This window comes from Vespula pensylvanica, chromosome 5 (genome assembly GCF_014466175.1).
Source record: "Vespula pensylvanica isolate Volc-1 chromosome 5, ASM1446617v1, whole genome shotgun sequence".
NCBI lineage: Eukaryota > Metazoa > Arthropoda > Insecta > Hymenoptera > Vespidae > Vespula > Vespula pensylvanica.
Window position 1 is genome coordinate 6,435,033 of NC_057689.1, and position 19,650 is coordinate 6,454,682.

General features: G+C 37.2%; 1 protein-coding gene across 12 annotated transcripts in view; it reads right to left on the bottom strand.

The window, feature by feature from the left end:
- Window positions 1–19,650, bottom strand: part of LOC122629080 (histone deacetylase 4) — a 53,343-nt gene that overhangs the window by 14,657 nt on the left and 19,036 nt on the right. For 6 of the 12 annotated variants that reach the window (XM_043812109.1, XM_043812111.1, XM_043812106.1 and 3 more), the window contains exons 3-5: window positions 12,247–12,902; window positions 3,980–4,039; window positions 1,771–2,012 (exon numbers count right to left, since the gene is read on the bottom strand). In XM_043812109.1, coding sequence (XP_043668044.1) covers window positions 1,771–2,012; window positions 3,980–4,039; window positions 12,247–12,301 — 357 coding nt within the window. In that variant the 5' untranslated portion in view covers window positions 12,302–12,902. Of the gene's footprint in view, window positions 1–1,770; window positions 2,490–2,663; window positions 2,799–3,979; window positions 4,040–12,246; window positions 12,903–16,354; window positions 16,501–16,867; window positions 17,375–19,650 lie in introns of those variants that run through there. The other 6 variants (XM_043812103.1, XM_043812101.1, XM_043812104.1 and 3 more) reach the window with 6 other exon arrangements.

Genomic DNA, 19,650 nt, shown 5'->3' on the forward strand with positions numbered 1-19,650 from the left:
CTTTCAATTTATTCTTTAATCTACTTTTATTCTATCATAAAACATTTAGTTACTTATTTTGTTCCATAAATACAATTCCTTTTTTTCTATCTAATACACTTGACTTTATCATCACGCTTATATATATATATATATTATATACACGTATCTGAGGCACCTATATATAATGATAAAAATATCTCTTAATCGATCAATTAAAGCGAGTTCACCGAGCAACGGCCAACGGTTTTAGCGTATAATCGTGAGATTTGTCCTATCTGTCTGGGAGCACCAAAGATCAGTGTGAGAGCACCCTGCGGCCATTTGCTTTGCGCCGATTGTCTCGCGAGCTATTGCGACGTTAGGGTAGCACTGGCGCCGCCACCCTGTCCCCTTTGCCGTGCACCCCTCGATTCCGTGGCCTTGGCCTGCGACTTTGTTAGTATATCGAACGGAAATAGCCGCGACTCGCTCCGCTTACCGCAAAACTTTGTCGAGCACGCAAGCTTCCTTGCTTCGACAATGATTGCTTTCTCTTTCTATCTGTCTGTCCGTCTGTCTGTCTCTGTGTCTCTCTCTTTCTCTCTGTGTTTCACTTTGTGTTACTAAAGTCCAAAACTTTGTTGGTTTGAAGAAGAAGGAAAGAGAAAGAGGAAGAGAGAGATCACAAATTTGAACTTCTCGTTGACCTTGACCTTGTCCTTGGCCATCTTTAGATCGTACATTCTAAAAAAAACAGATCGCCTTTCAGACTATCGTCAGTTCAGACATAACAGACGTCAAAATAGACGCTAGTATTCGAACTTGGATACAAGAGTACAATCTTCATCATGGTCTAATCGGATCAGGAAGATCACGAAATACAATATTAACTTGCAAACGGGCGCTCCTGATTGTTAATAGTTTCGCCCTACTTTTAATAGTTATCTTGGTCATTGCTAGACTTCAGGTACAGTAAATTATTTTCGTTCGGGATACTTGTTTTTCTTTTGCTTCTTCTTCTACCTCTTCTCCTTTTTTAAAGTTTCCGAATTCTTTAGATACTTTCTTGGACCGATTGGACGACTTTCGGATCAGCTATCGACCTTACTCTGGGCTTTGCTTTGGTGACATGCATGTGGTTCAAGTGTCAAGAGTAGAATACATATTATCATTGGGCTACGCGAGTAAGACGAATGACGAGAGAAGAACTCAATCAGCAATTTGTATTATTTATTTGTATGTTTCCTCTGTACCATGAATATTCGTCGATGACGATCGGTATAGTAAAAGAAAATTGTCTTACTTTTTATTTACAAGTTTCTCCTTTCAATCCCTGAACGATCGTAGAAAAATTTCGTTTATCAAGTAAGCAAGCAAGCAAGGGAGCAGGAAAAAGAAACAGTCGTATAGAAATTTGCAATCACTTATAAATTCAATTTTCCTATCGTTTCCTGATAGTGCAATTTCCCGCCCTTTTTTTCTTTTACAACGATCGCCAGCGCGGCCGCGCGCAATGGTAGCGGACCATTCTCGGCCTTGAACTAATTCGTCGATGTAATATCGATCGACGCTTGCATCGAAAAGACGATATATATGGCTGAAAAGAATCAGAATGGGAAAAAGAAAAGAGAAGTGGACAATGGAGTGAAAAAGGGCCGGAGAAAAAGAAAGAGATAAACGAACGAGCAGAAGACGGACGGACGGACGGACGGACGGACGGACAAACAAACATAAAATGATCGAAAGATAAAGAAAGATAAAACTCGTTGATAATAAAAAGAATGTCGCGCCCACGAAGGCATACGTTACCTCGAGTATTTTCTGTTGCAAAGCGTGGCCATGCAGGGTCGTTGGATCGGTGGTAGCAACTGCAGCATGATAGGCGCCGGAAGTTAAGGTGGCCGTTGCAGCACCTCCACCCCCGCCCCCTCCTCCCCCTCCTCCGCCGCCACCACCGCCTCCTCCGCCACCGCCACCACCGCCACCGCCTCCTCCGCTACCCAAATCCCGCGGGCGTGACATAGGCGAGCCCGGGGTGTCCCTGGCCATCTCTACGTAGTACATATAACAGCAGACATCTGGTAAAAATCGCGAGGAGTCTCGGGCAACCGCCTCGAGCGGGTAACGCGCTAGTGGCCGAGCAGGTTGCTCCACGTGGAGCCTCATATTTATTTCTTTTGTACTCTTGATTCCCAAAAAGAAATACACAACTCAAAAATATTTCTTCATCTTCTCGTATCGTCAACGAGAAAATTCAGATTTTTCCTTATCGTCGCACGTTGTCGTTGATGATGAATATACAAGTCAATCTTCGTAGGTAAACACAAAACCGTATTAATGTCGAAAAGAAAGAAGGAAACAAACAAACAAACCAGCAAACGAACAAACAAAAAGAAAGACACAAAAAAATCTCGATCGCACTACTGTGTATCGAGTAAATTGAAAAACTCGATGAGTACTACTACATGATTATACGCGACTCGGTTAATCTATACTCTGTCCTTATTGGGTGACAAAAACGAAGAGAACTACCAATATTAAAAACAGATACAGATAATAGTAAAAATGATAACAACAACGATAATAATAGTAATAGTAATAATAATGAAAAATAAACTGTTGAAAAGAAACAAGACAGAGAAAGAAAGAAAGAAAGAAAGAAAAGGAAAAAGAAGGAGAAAAGAAAGAAACACCACACGAACGTATTCCTCGGTGATACAACGACGACGTGACAAGACACGGCGGTCAGCGCTAAATTTAGAGTCACCACTGGAAGGAAAGAGAAACCAAGTTACAACGTATTAATGGTAATCCGTAGGCGAATGAAAAAAAGAGATAAAAAAGGAAAGAAGGTAACGAAGGAAGTAAACCGCTAGCTCGCTCGCTCGCTCGTTCTCTCGCTCGTTCGCTCGTTCGCTCGCTCGCGAGGCGGATCGCGGACTAAACGATGCCGAGGAGCGTTACCGATGATAATACTTTACGAATCGTTCACGGAAGCGCGACGACGGCCGCCGAACGCGACACTGGCCGCGGGAGGGAAAGGGAGGGCTTATTTGAAGAGCATGCGACTATGTTGGAGGGGTAAGAAGCCTTCTATCCTCAACCAATCCGAGCTCCTCGCACGCGCCTCAAGCGGCTACAGCAAACAAGTTTCGCCAAGCGGATCCGCGAGAGGTACCACGAGATATTTATAGCGCTATTGCTTTCTTCTCGCAACGCGACTCGCCGCCAACGGAACGAACGAACGAGCGAGCGAGCTAACGAACGAACTAGCTAACGAACGAACCAACGAAAAACGAACCACTTCTTCGACGATGACTTTCCTGTGATTGACTTTTACCAACAACGACTACGACAACGAATGAAGCTATTCCGATATAATAATTATTATTATAATCAAATGTACTTCGTCATTTGGCCATTTATTAGATCTACTTAAAAGTTCCCTTTTTGTTTCTTCGATAACACATTTTTTTAATAATGCTCATTAATATTTAATAGGCTGAGAAAGTTACAAATGTCAAACTACTGATATTGTAATCATTGGAACTAGGTAAAAACTAGGTACAAATGGAATAAATTACAAATGTTAATGAATCCAGCGTTCGCTTGGTAATATTTTTTTTTCTTTTTCTTTTTTGGTTTTTCAATGTACGTATATGTCATACTTGACATGTGTGACAAGATAAAAAAAAAAAGGAAGTCAGTAGTTGCAGTAATAATAAACAATGTAATTTATATTAATTGATATTAAAACGTATTTCTATCGTCTCGCTTCTCGATCTTTCTTTATAAATAATTGTTCGCTAAATGCGGATAGAACTTTATCGATAATATCCAATATTGGCATTACTGCACGTTATAGAATGCCATTTGTACTCTCGTAATTTCACACAAGTTTGAAGAGAATTGCCTTTGGACAGTTATAACCATGTTCGGATGAATGGATTCCTACTAATTCTTTCTTTTCTTATAGCTTTTTTTTTCTTTTTTTACTTTGAAGACCACGCGAGCTTACCCTTTTGAGGTAGATGCGTGAAAGCCGACGTGATCTCGATACTCCTATAGCCCACGTCTTCTGAAACAAAGTCAACAGATGAATGAATTTCCTTAAATTGAATATATCTATTATTACTATTAATTTTATTTTAATCTTACTATTATTATCATTTTTATTATTACTATTTAATAATAATAATAATAATAATAATAATAATAATAATAATAATAATAATAATAATAATAATAATAATAATAATAATAATAATAATAAAATTATCGTATTGCAAATGCGAGAGGGCTATTGCTTAACTCGCGACATCGATGACGCGTTATTATTTTTATCCGATAAGACGTTTTATCGAAAATGTCTAATCGCATCGCCCAGAATATCCTAACGATATCCTCCTCCTCCTCTCCTTCTACTCCATTACTTTTTTATACACTATGTGTAGATGTACTTATATACATACAAGTTTTGTCCTGTTTCAAGCAGAAAACGTGTCTTAGAAACGTGTTAGCGTTCACGTAACATTTATCTCTCTCTCTCTCTCTCTCCTTCCCTCTCTTCTTTTTTTGCTACTTAACGATTAGATAAAGCAGTCAATTTTAAAAAACGCCTCGACTTTTTCAAATCTAAAGTTAACTGAAATAAATGCGAATAGAGAAAGAGAGAGAGAAAGAGAAAGAGAAAGAGAAAGAGAGAGAAAGAGAGACATTATCGGCGATACGATATAAGAGATATATATGCTTATATACACGAAGGACGGAAATAAACGTTCTAAACGATCACATAGAAAGACCTCGCAAGCGACCGGGCTATCGAGCGGCTCGATTATGCAAACTTCTAACCGATCGACGCAATTCCTAATCGAGCATCGGCGCCTCGTACGATTGGAAAAAGAAAATTAAAGATATAAAATTCGAATCTCTCTTTCTCTCTTTCTCCCTTTCTCTCTCTTTACTTCTAATTCATCGTGGAAAACTTTTCCAGAACTAAAGAAATCTCTTAATCGTATTTTGATCTTCGAATAAATAGATAATAATGCGTACATTAATATAATTTTATACGCAATGTTATAATGCTATATATATATATATATCAATATACGTTTCAATACTCATGTACGACGTACGTCAAAATGCAAAAAAAAAGAAAGATAAAAATAAAAAAAAAAGAAAGAAAATAAAAAAATAAGAGCAGATGAAGATAATCGTACGAAGTCATCGATGTACTATTTTAAGGCGAAGGCCGCCAACAGAATACAACGTGCTGAACCATCGCTACCACTATCATCACCACCAATACCAATACCATCACTACCACTTACACTACCAATACTGTCATCGTAATGACCTTAATATCATCGCAAAGCCAATAGCAAGACCATCACCACCAATACTTTATTCCTTTACTCGCTATCTTATTATTATCGATTAACTGAACTCTTATCTACGATCTGTTCCCTTATTTCTTTCTATCATCTTTTTCTGTATTATCATTTGTCATGAATATACACACACACACAAATACAAATATATATATATATATATATATATATATATATATATGTACATAAAGAGATACAGAGAGGACGAACGTTGCGTGTCGCGTGTCGTTACGTGTCTAATAGCCAAAGAGTGCGAGCTTTGTTACTCGTAATCACCTTTGTTGAGGATTATTTATAGAATGATGAATCCATCGAGGCAACGAGCCAATAAATAAATATCAATAATAATTCCTAACTCTCTCTCTCTCTCTCTCTCTCTCTCTCTCTCTCTCTCTCTCTCTCTCTCTCTCTCTCTCTCTCTCTCTCTCTCCAAACTTTTTTCCTGTTAATTTTTTCGTTTTTCTTTTCATCCAAAACATTTGTATTTTATCAACCTCTAACTTCTATGCCACTACCTTCTCTCATTCGCTAACATACGTATATTGACTTTCTGTTCTTTCTATCGTTCGAGATAAATTCGATCGTAATATTAGTGCTATAGGTTGAGCAATTAATGAAATATGTGCCTGTCTCTTTGCCAGACTGGATAAGCCAACTTTAGCTCGAGATCAATGTTCCTCTCTCCTCGTATGTCTTTTATTTCATATATCCCTTTTATTTATAATTCTACTTACGCTATATATCTTTCTTTAGCTAATATCTTTCGTCGAGAGATACTAATAAATTATGTTTATCTATCTGTCTGTGCATTCTCTGATTCGATAAGCTGACTTCATTTCTTATATCGATGCTCTCCTTTTTTCATGTTTCATACACTCGTTCTTTATAAAAATAAAAAAAGAATTATAATAATTATATTAATAATAACAATTGCATGAAATTATTTTCATTGAGAGAATTGAGTAAAAAAAGAAAAAGAAAGAAAGAAAGAAAGGAAAAAAGAAAAGAACAAAAAAAAACACAATTTTATGCAATCATCATCATTGAAGTTTTACGTTTGTTAAGAAAATAAAAAGAATTCTTAACTATTGTTAAAATCGTTCAAAAAGAAAAGGAAAAATAAATTAAAATAAGAATTAACATAAAATAAAATATCGTTCTCAATGAGAAATCTGTTTCCTCGTTCAACTCGTTCCCATTTGAAAAGATATATCAGTGAAGAAGTGAAACTAAAATGAAAGGGCCGCTAAGAGAAGGGCGTCGTCGATGAACTGGGCCAACAACGGTGGACCTAACTGTGGCTCTCGTTCATGATGGCGGCCAAGGAAGGAAGGTGAGCGAGAACGTGCGAGTGGCTGAGGAAGGAAGGAACGAGAGGAGGTCACTGTACGCTGCATTCCTTCAAGTCAAGTCCAAGGTTAATCCGAAGAGAGACTTCTTCTTCTTCTTCTTCTTCTTCTTCTTCTTCTTGCTTTGCGTTTGTCCTCTCATCTCCTTCACGCTCTGTAGATCGCCGTCACGAGAGTTGTAAATCGACTTCCGAACCGTCTTCCATTTTCCTTCTTCGATCTTTAGAGCTGATTCGTTTAAAAATCATTACACCTGTCGTACAGTTTGCGTGACTCTTACGAGAAACTTTTACGAATGATTAAAATTAACGAGAGAGAAATAGAGAGAAAAAGAGACAAGATGAAAATAAAGAGGGGAGAGAAAGGGATGGTTGAATTTTCTTGGATATGTGGCCTCTTTCTCTTTCTATCTCTGTCTCTCTCTATCTATCTTTTTGATTGGTTATCATTGGTTAACATTACGACATACCTATTGTGAATCGTTCGAACTAACGGTAAAGTTTATTTAAGCTTCCTACATAAAATGGTAAATTATCGAATCAAATAAACGTCAAATTTCCTTATGAATTGACAAATAAGTAAATAAAGATATTGATATTTCGTTTTGGACGAGTATCCGATAGTTTCCTGTAACTACGATATAAGAGATATAAATGTGAGCCTATATACGATGAAGCTTCGAACGATATACTACTCCCTCTCTCTCTCTCCTTCTCTTTCTCTCTCTTTCTTTCTCTCATACGCAGACAGTGAAAGAGGGACATACAGAGATTCGTTTTAAAATTGCGCGAGCGCTCACGTAGATTCGCGAGGACAGAAATACCTGACATCCAGGATTTGAATAATTCAGGAAGTCTCGTACGATTCGCGGGTATTCTTGGAAAGTGCTCAGTCGACGCACGGAAGGAACGAAGTTGCATAGATAATAAATAATCCGTACGAGCGAACGCGAAAGTACGCTTGGATCGATCGATCTATCGTGATAACAAAAAAAAAAAAGAGAGAAAAAGGAAAAGAAAAAGAAAAAAAAGAAAAATAAAAAAGAATCTCAAGAGCGTTTCAGATATTTACGGGCGTTACGATCGGTTTAATCTAACAAAATGGCGGACGACGTCGACGAGAAACGAGAATTACATAATCTTTAATATCTTACATAAAAATTATGAGAAAAGTATCAAATGTTTTACAACAATAATCTCTTCTATACATTTCTTGAAGTAGAGAGACAAGAAAAAATAAGATAAAATAAAATAATAAAGAAACATAGTTTTTATTAGTTTATAAGAAATTTTGCATAAAGCCAGTATGCTTCCGACGAAACTATTCAAATTAATAGTAACATATGAAAATTTTCAAGGATAATAACATAAATTTTCAACGAAATTATGATAAAACAAGAAAATTTATTTTCGCGTTACGACTTTCCTTCTTCTTTATCTTGTTTCTTTTTTTTTCTTTTTTTACTTTTTACGACTGATTCGTCATCGCAATTCGTCGACGACATAAAATTATCGTCTCGACGCTGAAACGAATCTTGTATCATAGAGGTACAGAAAGCAAAAGAAAAAGAAAGAGTAAGAGAAAGAGAAAGAGCGTCGGCTACTAGTACTCTGGCGGCAACAATTAGGGCCCACATTAATTAAGGTAATTGCGCTGACCGAGCAACCTACCACAAAGTGTTCTCCGGATGTACGCACTTAAACGCCGCCTAACCACGAATTACAATGAATTTGAATAAACCCCCTGCTTGAGTAGACGTTCCTTTTGTACTTTTCAAAAGAAAAAAAGAAACTAAAAAGAAAAGATTTTTCACAACTTCATTAATATTAACAATATTATTTTCGACTTTTTCGAGTATCGAATTCAAAATTTTTCTTATTCGAGGAATGAAAGCAAGAGAAAGAGAGAGAGAGAGAGAGAGAGAGAGAAAGAGAGAGAGAGAGCCATTAATCCAAAATATTAATTAAGTATAACAGATCGAAAGGATGATAATTAATTAAGTCTACTGGAATACTATTTCTCGTATTGAATGCTAATGAATGAATGACAGAGGAGAGAAAAGAGGAATAGAAATAGAAAGAGAAAGAGAGAGAATTTCTGTAGCTATTCGCGTGGGAAGCTTGTTTAATACGAATCATCGTAATTAGTATTTGCTCTTACTCGTTATTGCATATCTCGTCGCTATTATTAATTTACAAACTATTTCAAAATATTTAAAAAAAAAAAAAAAGAAAGAAAGAAAAAAAGGTTGCGATAAATGTTAAATAAATAAATTATTTTTCGTAACATTTTGAAATATTTAGTTAAAAAACGATGACGTAAACAACAGAGACTTTTCAATTAGAGAAAAAAGTCAATAACGTAAGACGACTAATCGTGACGAACATGACACGCACCAATCACCTGACGGCTAAGCTATTATTAGCTTACGAATGTCGGTGTGTAGGTCACGAGTCGCAAAACAGTTCATTGTACTATTCACGAAAGAATAAAAAAGGAGTAAAATTTTTACATCTTATAACCACGTTTAAAAATGGATGTATGTTAACGTCGTTATATTGAATTCCTTGATTTCGAATTGGAAAACTAAATTTATCGCCGATGAATGATCGAGAAATGTTTTCCTTCTCTTTTGTTTTGTTTTGTTTTCTCTTTTACGAGAAAAATAAAGAAAAGATTCGAACTAACGTATCGATTCATACAAGATTAGCTGAACTATTAAAATTCAATTGTGGCTATCCCATCATCGTAGATAAAGCCAAAGTGTATCTATCTCTTGATTTTTCTCAGTATGGAAAAAGGCTAGAGTTCGATACCCTCGGCGTCAGTTCGCATAGCTCTCTATGTATATCTATTATTCCTGAAGAGTGTCTCTAGGTATTCGTATTGTGGTGGTAGCTCGTTAAACCGGAAGAGACAAGAAAGACGAACAACTCCAAGAGTTCCCATCGGACGCCTTCGTTTTCCCCGACCAACCAACCAACCAACCCCATTGCACAGTCGTTTTTTTCTCCATCGTAAACTCGAGCGTGTTTGCATAATTAAACAACGTGAGGGTGATAGATAGAGAGAGAAAGAGAGACGCAGCTGTCACGCGATCAAAACACTACCGTGTCGTCTTCACTGTGATCGAGTAATTTTACGCTCAATCTCTCTCAACCCTCTGAGGATACCTCATTAAAATACCCTTCCTCTTTCGAAAGCTATTCTATAGAAAGTATACTATAATATAGAAAACTAAAACCCTACAGTAATTTCAAGACATCAAATCATTAACGTCGGAATTTTCATTAAAATATATTAAACTATTTCTTATAAGTTAATTATTTCGATATAAAATTCTAACATATTTGAAACATGTCTAATGAAAGATGAGAATTCTTTCGTTCAAACGAATTATTAATTCGTGTTGTAAATTAATAATATAAGATAAATAAACGAATAGATGAGAAACATTTTTGCTTAATCTATTATTCGAGGAATATAATATTCTTTATGGAAGGAGTTTCGCGATGGCGGGAAATTTGAAAATGGATCTTAATGATATTACGTATGTTTTTTTACCGAGAACGTTTCGTAAGAGGACAAAACAAGAACGCCAACGTGTGGGAGAGAAAACGACGGAGAAATAGTCTTTGTCCCTTCTTCTTCTTCTTCTTCTTCTTCGCCTTCTTCTAACGAATCGAGACGACACAGAGGATCTAAAAATATTGTCGGCCATCGCGCGGCGAAGCTTATTTCCGAGCGACGATAGGCGTGCGCGCTCCTTTTAAAAACGACGCGGACATTTTCATCGAAATTACGTTCGCGTCGCATGGGGAACCAGCCAAGAAAGATCTTTTTCAAAAGCAATAGATGCAACGTTCCTCCGATTTCTCATCTACATACATACGTGCCAGTAATTATGAAAGTGGCCTAAGTAAAACTGTCAAGTTAAAAAAAAAAAGAAAAGAAAAGAAAAGGAGAAAGAAAAAAGGATTCACCAAAATTTCATTAAAATATATACATCTATGATACGATTTAGAATTTTTTCACTATCACCGGTTCGTATACGGAGTGAGTCACCCAAAACCGGAATCGTTAATATCTTTAAATTACTTCCAATTAGAGAAAACTATTTCTAAAGAAGAATATGCACGGGAATTGATATAGCGAGAATTTTAACAATTTTACCCGTAGCAATATATTTTTCAAACTATAGAAATCGTCAATATCCGTGTAAACGAAATTTGACTACTTTTTCCCCTACGAGGAAGTTTTAAAAACAAATAAAGATAAATTAAAAACGTCCTAAATGTATTTTATTGGATGGATGTCACACTATGAATGGAAATGTCAAACTTTATCTATACAACATTATTTGTTAAAAATAATTACATGTGATTTATCTTTGTCCGTTCTTTATATATAGCCTCGTCGATCAATCAATAATAGTTGCTCTATTGAATTCACCCGAATTTTTTCCTCTAAGAAAAAAACAATCTACCAACCCCTTCGCTCACGCTCACGTATAACTATACTTCGAAGGAAGCCTAAGCTTCTATTAAAACAACAAACTCTTTCTTTACGAGAGAGAGAGAGAGAGAGAGAGAGAGAGAGAGAGAGAGAGAGAAAGATGTTGAGGAGGTCTATTTTCGATTATGCGCTTTTCGACGTGGTAATCGCGCTTTTGCTTTCGCTGTAGCATGCGAGAAAATAAACGAGGTAGTAACGCAGCTCGGTGGTTTACGTCGGATCTACTCATGAAAGAGAGAAAGAGAAAGAGAGTTATATAAATAGATAAAGATAGTATAAAGAGAAAGAAATGACGAGAAACGAAGAATTATTGCTCTACATAATAGCGTTAAATTAACATTTGATAAAAATAATGATATTCGAGGAAAATAACGAAATAGTAAAAGATTGGCTCAGAACAAAGATTAGAAATTGGGTTTAGATAAATTTTCTTTCACTCTTATATGTATATTTCTTTGACAAGACAAAGGGAAAGAGTTATAGTGATTTTTTGCTCGTATTTCTGGCTGTTGGCCGACTGCTAAGATTAGAAGAACGTCCGCTATATATAGGCTGACATTTGTATACGTCTTCTCTTAAAACGTGAACTCACACACGAGAGAGTACCCATTTCTCTCCTCCTCTTCCGCCTCCACCTTCTCAAAAAAGAGAAAGAGAGAGAGAGAGAGACTTTTCGCTTTTAGATCCAGCACTGGATAAGCAGAGTTTCATGGTGATGATGACAACAACGACGACGACGCGGCAAGAACTTGAATGAGCCCGTGCATTTCGGAAACTCGACATGAGCTTGTTGTTGTTTCACTCTATTATCCTCTCTAAATCGCATATTCTTCCTCCTAAACATATTCTCCCTCATCGTAACCTAATCCACGAGATTCAACGTTTTTCAAGTAATACCGTTACATATTATCACGCTTCTCTCGGGATTTTACATTCATTATTACTCATTATTGTTTTACTCGCGTTAATACATCGTATGAACATTCTTTTTCTTTTTTTTTTAAATAATTAATTCCATAACAATTACATACCTAATTGATTCGTGTGGTGCATATTGTAGGTAGTAATACCATATTCCAGGGCCATATGACACACTCCTCTTAAGTAGTTATCCACGAAAATCGCTTGATGGTCACGTTATTTAACATGAGTTGACGACGACATCTACGTAAAACGCATATGTATTTTCACTTTTACTAATCTTTCCTTTATTTTCTCTCCTCTTTCTCTATTTGTTTGTTTGTTTGTTTTTTTTTTCGTTTTGTTTTTCTTTTTCTATTTTCTTTATCACACTTTTCCTCCAACAAACGTACGTACGCACGCACGTACGTTCGTTGTTGTCGTTCTCGTCGTCACGGTTTTACGCGTCAACGAAATTTTTTTACGCACAACAACGATCGATCAATTCCACGCGACAAATTTAGATTTGAAATATGATAAAGAACGAAACTTTTCCGACACTACAACGAAGAAAGGATTACACGTGTTATGTAGTATTATTTATTATACTACTCTTCATCGATTTTTCTCACTAGGATCCTGCGAGTTTCCATGATGACAATAGATGATCCACCCTTTGATCCATTGCTCACGATCATCCCCTTCTTCTCGTTGATCTTCCTTCGATGTTCGTTCGTTTCTTTTTTGTTTGTTTGTTTCTTTGAAATTCTTTTCTCTTAGAAACGCTCTGAAAAAGAAGAGAAAAAACCGAAACGAAATGTCAATTCATGTAGAAAAAAGAAATAATGGAAAAATACGAAATTAAAAGATGAACGAGAGATAGAGATAGAGAGAAAGAGACGAGAATAATTGTCTCTAGTCTATTCATTTTCTATTAATGGAACGGCAAAATACCAGGGAGGCTTCAACGTCAATGTAAAAATATCGCAAAACTTTCTATATTTCTGTAAGACGACAACGGTTGCTACGATTTAAGGCTAAATATGACGCACGTCCCAACTGTCATAGAATGAAAATCTAATTTTGTGCTTCCTGCGACAAGTGTCAACGATTCGTGCCAAGAACGAGACGGGATGGCCATTATCTCGTGTACGATGCCAAAACTTTGTAAGTGCCGATTTTACCGATGCCTCCTCGTCTTTCCTATTTATTTAACGACATGACCTACGTTCCTTCTCCTTTCTTATTTATGTATCGGATTGGCCAATAACTAATGTCGACATTTTTTTTTAATAGCGGCCCGAGCCAAAAGTTCTTAGGGGATTTTTAAAATCAATTACTTTGTTCTCCCCCAGACTTCTACAGCCAATCTTATTCCATTCTTTTATCATTTCTTTTTTCCCCAAAAGAAGTACGAGCCAAGGATCATTTTTACAACTTAAAGAAAAAAGAAAAGACTGATCTAAAAATATCTCATAATCGATATTAAACATAATTGATTTTGGATATCATCTAAGAATATTTGGTCGAGTCTGTATTAAAAATTGCGATATTACTTATTGGTCGATCCGATATCTCTTTTTCTTCTTTTGCATGTATGCATATAGGTGCACGCATGTGTGTATACGCGCGCTGATATAAGAAAACGAATAGCGTAGTCTCATCTTCGTCTTCTTTCTCATCCTTCTCTTTCTCTTTCTCTCTCACAATCAATTAACGAATTACATAATTAATTCGCGGTATACTCGAGAAGATTACGTCGAGTGGAGGAGGAATGATTTAGCGAAAGGCGAATTGGAAGGAACGAATCGTAGAAAAAAAGAAGAATCAAGCGTGTGCGAGGCGAGTTAGTTAACCTCCATAAAGCAAAAAAGAAGAAACGGAAAGGAAGAACTCGGCCGAACGCGCGATCGGTATACGGTCATATCAATTTGTTGACCGATAATATTCGCCAGCCGAAATCTTTCTCTCTCTCTTTCTTTCACGTGTGGACTTAATAAATGCAAAATTTCTTTAATATCTTTAAAGTTGTTCAAGAAAATATAAAGAAGATCGTCTGAATCTCTTCGAATTCTAAACGGGGATATGTCACTGTGAAAAGTCAATGACCCAGTCATACGTACTTTTCGATTTTTAAACATCGTTTACTTTCTTTTTATATTTTTCTTATAATTTCATCGATTTCTTGACAATCGATGTAACATTATTGAACGGTACAGCGATGATGATAATAATAAAAGTACAAACACGGGAACTAGACTTGCCGTACTGATAGTAACTCGAAAACAAAGAGGGAGAGAAAGAGAGAAAGAGGAAAAGAAGAAGTGAGAGAGAAGGTGACATCGGTGAGAAAAATAACACGCGCGTGTTCGCGATTCGCGCTTAGCTGTCGTTCGAAACCGCTTAAAAAATACTTTATAGGTATTCCCATGTGTGCCTTGACGCGTGCGTGTAACTTTTCTCTTTCTCTCTTCTTCTACTATTGCATGTGCATGCGCGGCTAGGAGGAGAACGTCCATGGCATATGACGTGTTTTCCGTGACGAGATCGATCCGACCGTCACTAAAATAAGTTCGTGTTCGATTCGATCCGCAAGAAAAACTACGGCTTTCTCGACCAACGGAAGAAAAAAAAAATGAGGGAAAAGAGAAGGAGAAAGAAAAGGGAAAAGCCCATTTTTTTGACAAAGATAATTAGCAGCAGTTTAATTAAATACATAAAAAGAGACGAAAAGAGACAAAATAGAAAAGAGATAAGGACGAACAGACACAAAGAGAGAAAGAGAGAGAGAGAGAGAGAGAGAGAGTAATAATAATAAAGGCAAATTCCCCACACCATCTCGCAAAGTCTATTTCTCTCGTTGAGGAGGCGCCAACAATCTAAATTCGTCGCCGCCACGCCTCCGCGACTTTTCACGTGGCGTGCATCAGCCGCGCGAGCCTGAGAGAACGTTCGCGTCCCGCGGGCATGGACCTGTATGCGGGGACACGGAAATTCCGCGTGAACGCATTAGATTCTCTAAATAAAAAAAAAAAAAAGAAAGAAAGAAAAGAAAAGAACTAAAAAAGAGAACAAAAGAATATAAAATGTCGATGTTCGTTTATCTCTACAGCGAACGTTAAACAGAATATATATTCGCCTAAAAAAAAAAAGAAAAAAATAAATCAACTCTTACATTACTAATTCATACTTTCCGCTACGAATACAATATCTACGGGCTATTTTTTTTTTTTTTCATTATTTATTTCAACGTGCATTAGAAACATTTAAATAACGCTTTCTTTTATTTCGTAATAATAAAGAGAAATTAAGATACGAGTAAGATAAGGTAAGAGTGAAAAGGAAAGAATATGTATGTTTAAAGGGGGGAAAAAAAAAGAAAGAAAAGAGTGAAGTAGGTCTCTTTCCCTCCCCCACCCTTTCTCTCTTTCTCGTTATCTCACGCATACATGAATTTTTCGACGAGAAGGCTCGTCTTGCTTTTTATTCGAGAGAAGAAGATTCGACGACTTGTGCACGCCTTCTTTTTTCCATGATGATGACGATGATGATTACTACTATCATTATTATTATTATTATTGTTATTATTATTATTATGATGATGATGATGATTATTATTATTTTTATTATTATTACTATTATTATTATTACTATAATTATATAAGATAAAATTAACGCGTTCGTTGCTACGTAGTAAATTTCAACGAATAAGACGTAAGCGAATTCCTTGTTAGAAGTACGACGTAATTGCATGGCTATGTGCAAAAACGCATACATATATGTATATACATGAGAGACGCAGTTCGATAGCGATCTCATAAATTCCTCTCGTGTAAACCTTTGAAGGTCTTGCGAAGGAACAAGAGAAAGAAAATTCTTCAACCCTTCGGAGTGGATAAAAGTCCATGGTTTCTATCGGGTCAAACACTTGTCTGGCGCACGAACAAAATCTCGTTACAACGGAATCTTGTTGAAGAAAAATCCGATTAAAAGAAGAAAAGAGAAGGAGAGAGAGAGAGAGAGAGAGAAAGAGAGAGAGGTTAAAGAAGAACGATAGGAGATAGTTGAACGAGAAAACAAAAGGAAAAAGAGAGAGAACGAGCAGGAGAAACCCTTGCTCCGATCGAAGAACATCGGAGTAAAACGAACACTGACGAAGATTATTTTCTGCCTCTCTTTCTCTTTCTCTCCCTCTTCTTCGCGTAATCTACGTGCTATAAGACGAACGAAGCTGTTTACCTAGAATCGCTGAGTTAACGGAGAAAAAGAGAGGGGAAATGGCGCGGGGTAAAGTAGTAACAACACAACAGGTGTTTCCTCGTTACAGCCTGTCGAAGAGATTTCTCGTTTCGCTGGTTACTCACGAATCTTTTAAAGTAATGTCGCTTGAAAATGCAAAGCATCTACATAAATATATATATATATATATGTGTGTGTATATATATATATGTAAATGTATAGATATATATATATATAGATATATGTACATGATGTCGTTATGGAAGAAGGGCGTTCGCGAATATCGTGAGCTAATTTGTCGCGTTCCTCGACGGAATACAACGAAGAGACGAAGAGAAAAAGTGAGACAGAAAGAGACACACACATACACACAGAGAGAGAGAAAGAAAGAGAGAAAGAGAGAGAGAGAGAGAAAGAGTAAGAGAGAAGCACGATCGCGGTAAAAGATGGCGGCGTAAAACTCTCGCACGGCGGCGCCTCTTGCGCGCTACCACACGCGATCTTGTCTTTTACCTTCGAAAAAGAACGTGCGAAGATCCAACGGCGGACGAAAACAATGAATCGATGGTAAAGCTCGAAGGACGGAGAACGTTAAAGAAGCTTCGTGAGATGGGTTGGCAAAGAATACTAGCCGATGTGGGTCCCGAGTTCTCCTTCGCGATGCGGAAGCTGCCACGACGCTCTTCTTCTGCGTCTATGTATATGCGTGTACGTGTATGTCTCTATGTACTCGCTCGCTCGCTTCTCTCTCTCTCTCTCTCTCTCGTTCTCTCTCTCTATCTCTATCTTTCTCTATCTCCTTTTTCTTTCTTCCTTCTTTTCTTACTTTTCTCACACGATATTTTTCTATCACTCGATCACTCGCGATTCACAAAGTAATAAATAGAAATTCATCGTAGATCGGTGGCCTCCAAAAGAACGATGATACAAAAGGAAAAAAAACTTCACGAAAGTGACGCGAGACCGAGACGAAAACTACACAACGTTACCGCGCGACAGCCGAGAGAGAACTGGCAGGCACCGCGAGTCTCGCCACCCGCTCGCACCTCCCACTCCTCTCCCGTCGCCTTTCGCGCCGTGCCGGCAGCGCCGCTCTCGGCGGTACCGCCAAATTCAAACTATTTTTAGACTTCGCCAGCATTGTTGCGTCGTCCGCGCGCTCTCTTCCCGCAGCAGACAGGCACGTAACCGTGCTTTTCTTGGGCCACGAGACTCTAATCGTTTTTTATTTTATATCATTCGTTATTCAATAAATAACGGTATGTTTATATTTAAATATAATATTAATTTAACCTTGAATATTAACCAATAAAATATTATTTATCATTCGTCAATTGTCAATGATAACGATTTTCTCATTCATCATGTTCGAACAACACGATTTCCCGATATAAGTAATACATTATCTCAAAAAGCATCTCGATGACGCATCGAGTAATCTGAATGGATTAAAAAATGTACATTGCTACCCGTCGGAAGTTCGTGGGTTGTGGTCTACCGCTTGAGGAAGCGGTCTTATCGGTGGCCCTTTGTTTTTTGCGTGCCAATTCATAGAAATCAACGAGTAATCAGAATATATACATATACATACACGTATATATACATACACGTGTATATATTACTGGCGTTAATGACACTGTACAGATTAAGCTTATCGCGTACGATGACGATTGGAAGGAATACGAGAAGCACTCGTGGGAGCTTGCACAGCGAGTTTTCCAAACGATCTTAATGAGAGGCAACCCTTTTATTTTCTCTCTTCGTGGCAATAATTTTCTATCTCCTCTCAAAACTTTGAAAACTTATCTTTCATTAAACGAATTGATCACTATAAAACGGTGGAGAGTTTTTTCTTAATTATTTCCCTATTTACGAGGAACTTTAAGAAAAGATGTAAAATAAAGCTAATTAGCGATAGAAGAGAATCGAAACATCATAGTCGACTCGTATCTCTTTCTCTCTCTCTCTCTCGACCTTTCGCTTTGTTCCCGCGATCGAAAGTCAGAATAGAACTACTCCTTTGTCTCCGAGCTACGTGTCTCTTTGTGGCCTAATTCGATCTAAAGCGGAATTTTCTTTCTTGTTTCTTCTTTTTTCTCTTGTTTCTGTTGTCTTTCCTTCGTGTTCTCACGTGTATGCATGCGTGTCTCTATCTCTCTTTTTTTCTTCGTCTCTCAGAGTCGCCGAACGAAGGTAAAGAAGGAAAAAAGAAAAAAGAAAGAGAGAAAAAAAAGTATCGAACCAATTACGTGCACCTTTCCGAAAATAGCTAACAAGGTCGGCCGCTTTCCTCTTGCCGTCTTCGACCCTTCGCCGTCGACCCTAAACTCTCTATCGATCCGTACGAAGCGGTAGTTAGAGATAGCACTGACACGAAGCTGTCGTGCGCGCAAATGTGTATGTGTATTGTGGTCTGTTGTGTATTCTGTACGTGTGCGTCTCTGTGTTTACTATATGTGTGTATATGTGTCTGTTGTGTATTTATTGTGTGCGTGTATGTGTGTGCGTTGAAGAAACACGTTGTAGATACGTCCGTTTTACAGTAATTAATGTCTCGTTGAGAAACTACGAGATAGTCAACGTGGTTACTAGAAGTACCCTGTGAAATGTGAAGACAGAGAAAGAGAGAGAGAAGTAAAGGGAATCTCGAACTTGAGACGTTTCCGTGTTTATAAATAAAAAAGGAGAAATCGAGTAAAAAATGTGCACAGTGTACACATGATCACGTATCGTTATAGTTACGCATATATTCATATATAGTGTCTTACACTTTAATCGATTTATTTCAAAAATAGTATTTTTTATTTTATTTTTTTTTTTAATATATATATGTGTGTATATATACATGTATTTGTTTTTTTAACAAATAGTTATCGTGCAACGTTAATAAATTTATACAATGAAAAAATTCTTTTATCGATGCTGATTTTTGTCATACACATCACTTTGCATAGAGTTCCCTCCCTCTTTCTTTCTCTCTCTTTCTCTCCCTCCACCCCTCTCACTCTCTCTCTCTCTCTCTCTCTCTCTCTCTCTCTCTCTCTCTCTCTCTCTCGTCAAGTCAATTTGATCTATTTATAACCGACCGTTCGATATGATGTACCGTCGTTATTTTTAGCTGCTTACCTAGCTCTCGACCCTTTCCACCCCTTTGGAATGGCACTTGGGTGAACGCGACGAGGGATACGAAAAGTTCTTTTTTTTTTTCGTACGGTATATATGAATTTACCTAAAAAAAATGAGAGAGAGAAAGGGAAAAAATAAGGAAAGAAAGAGAAAGAACTTGGTTGACGGTA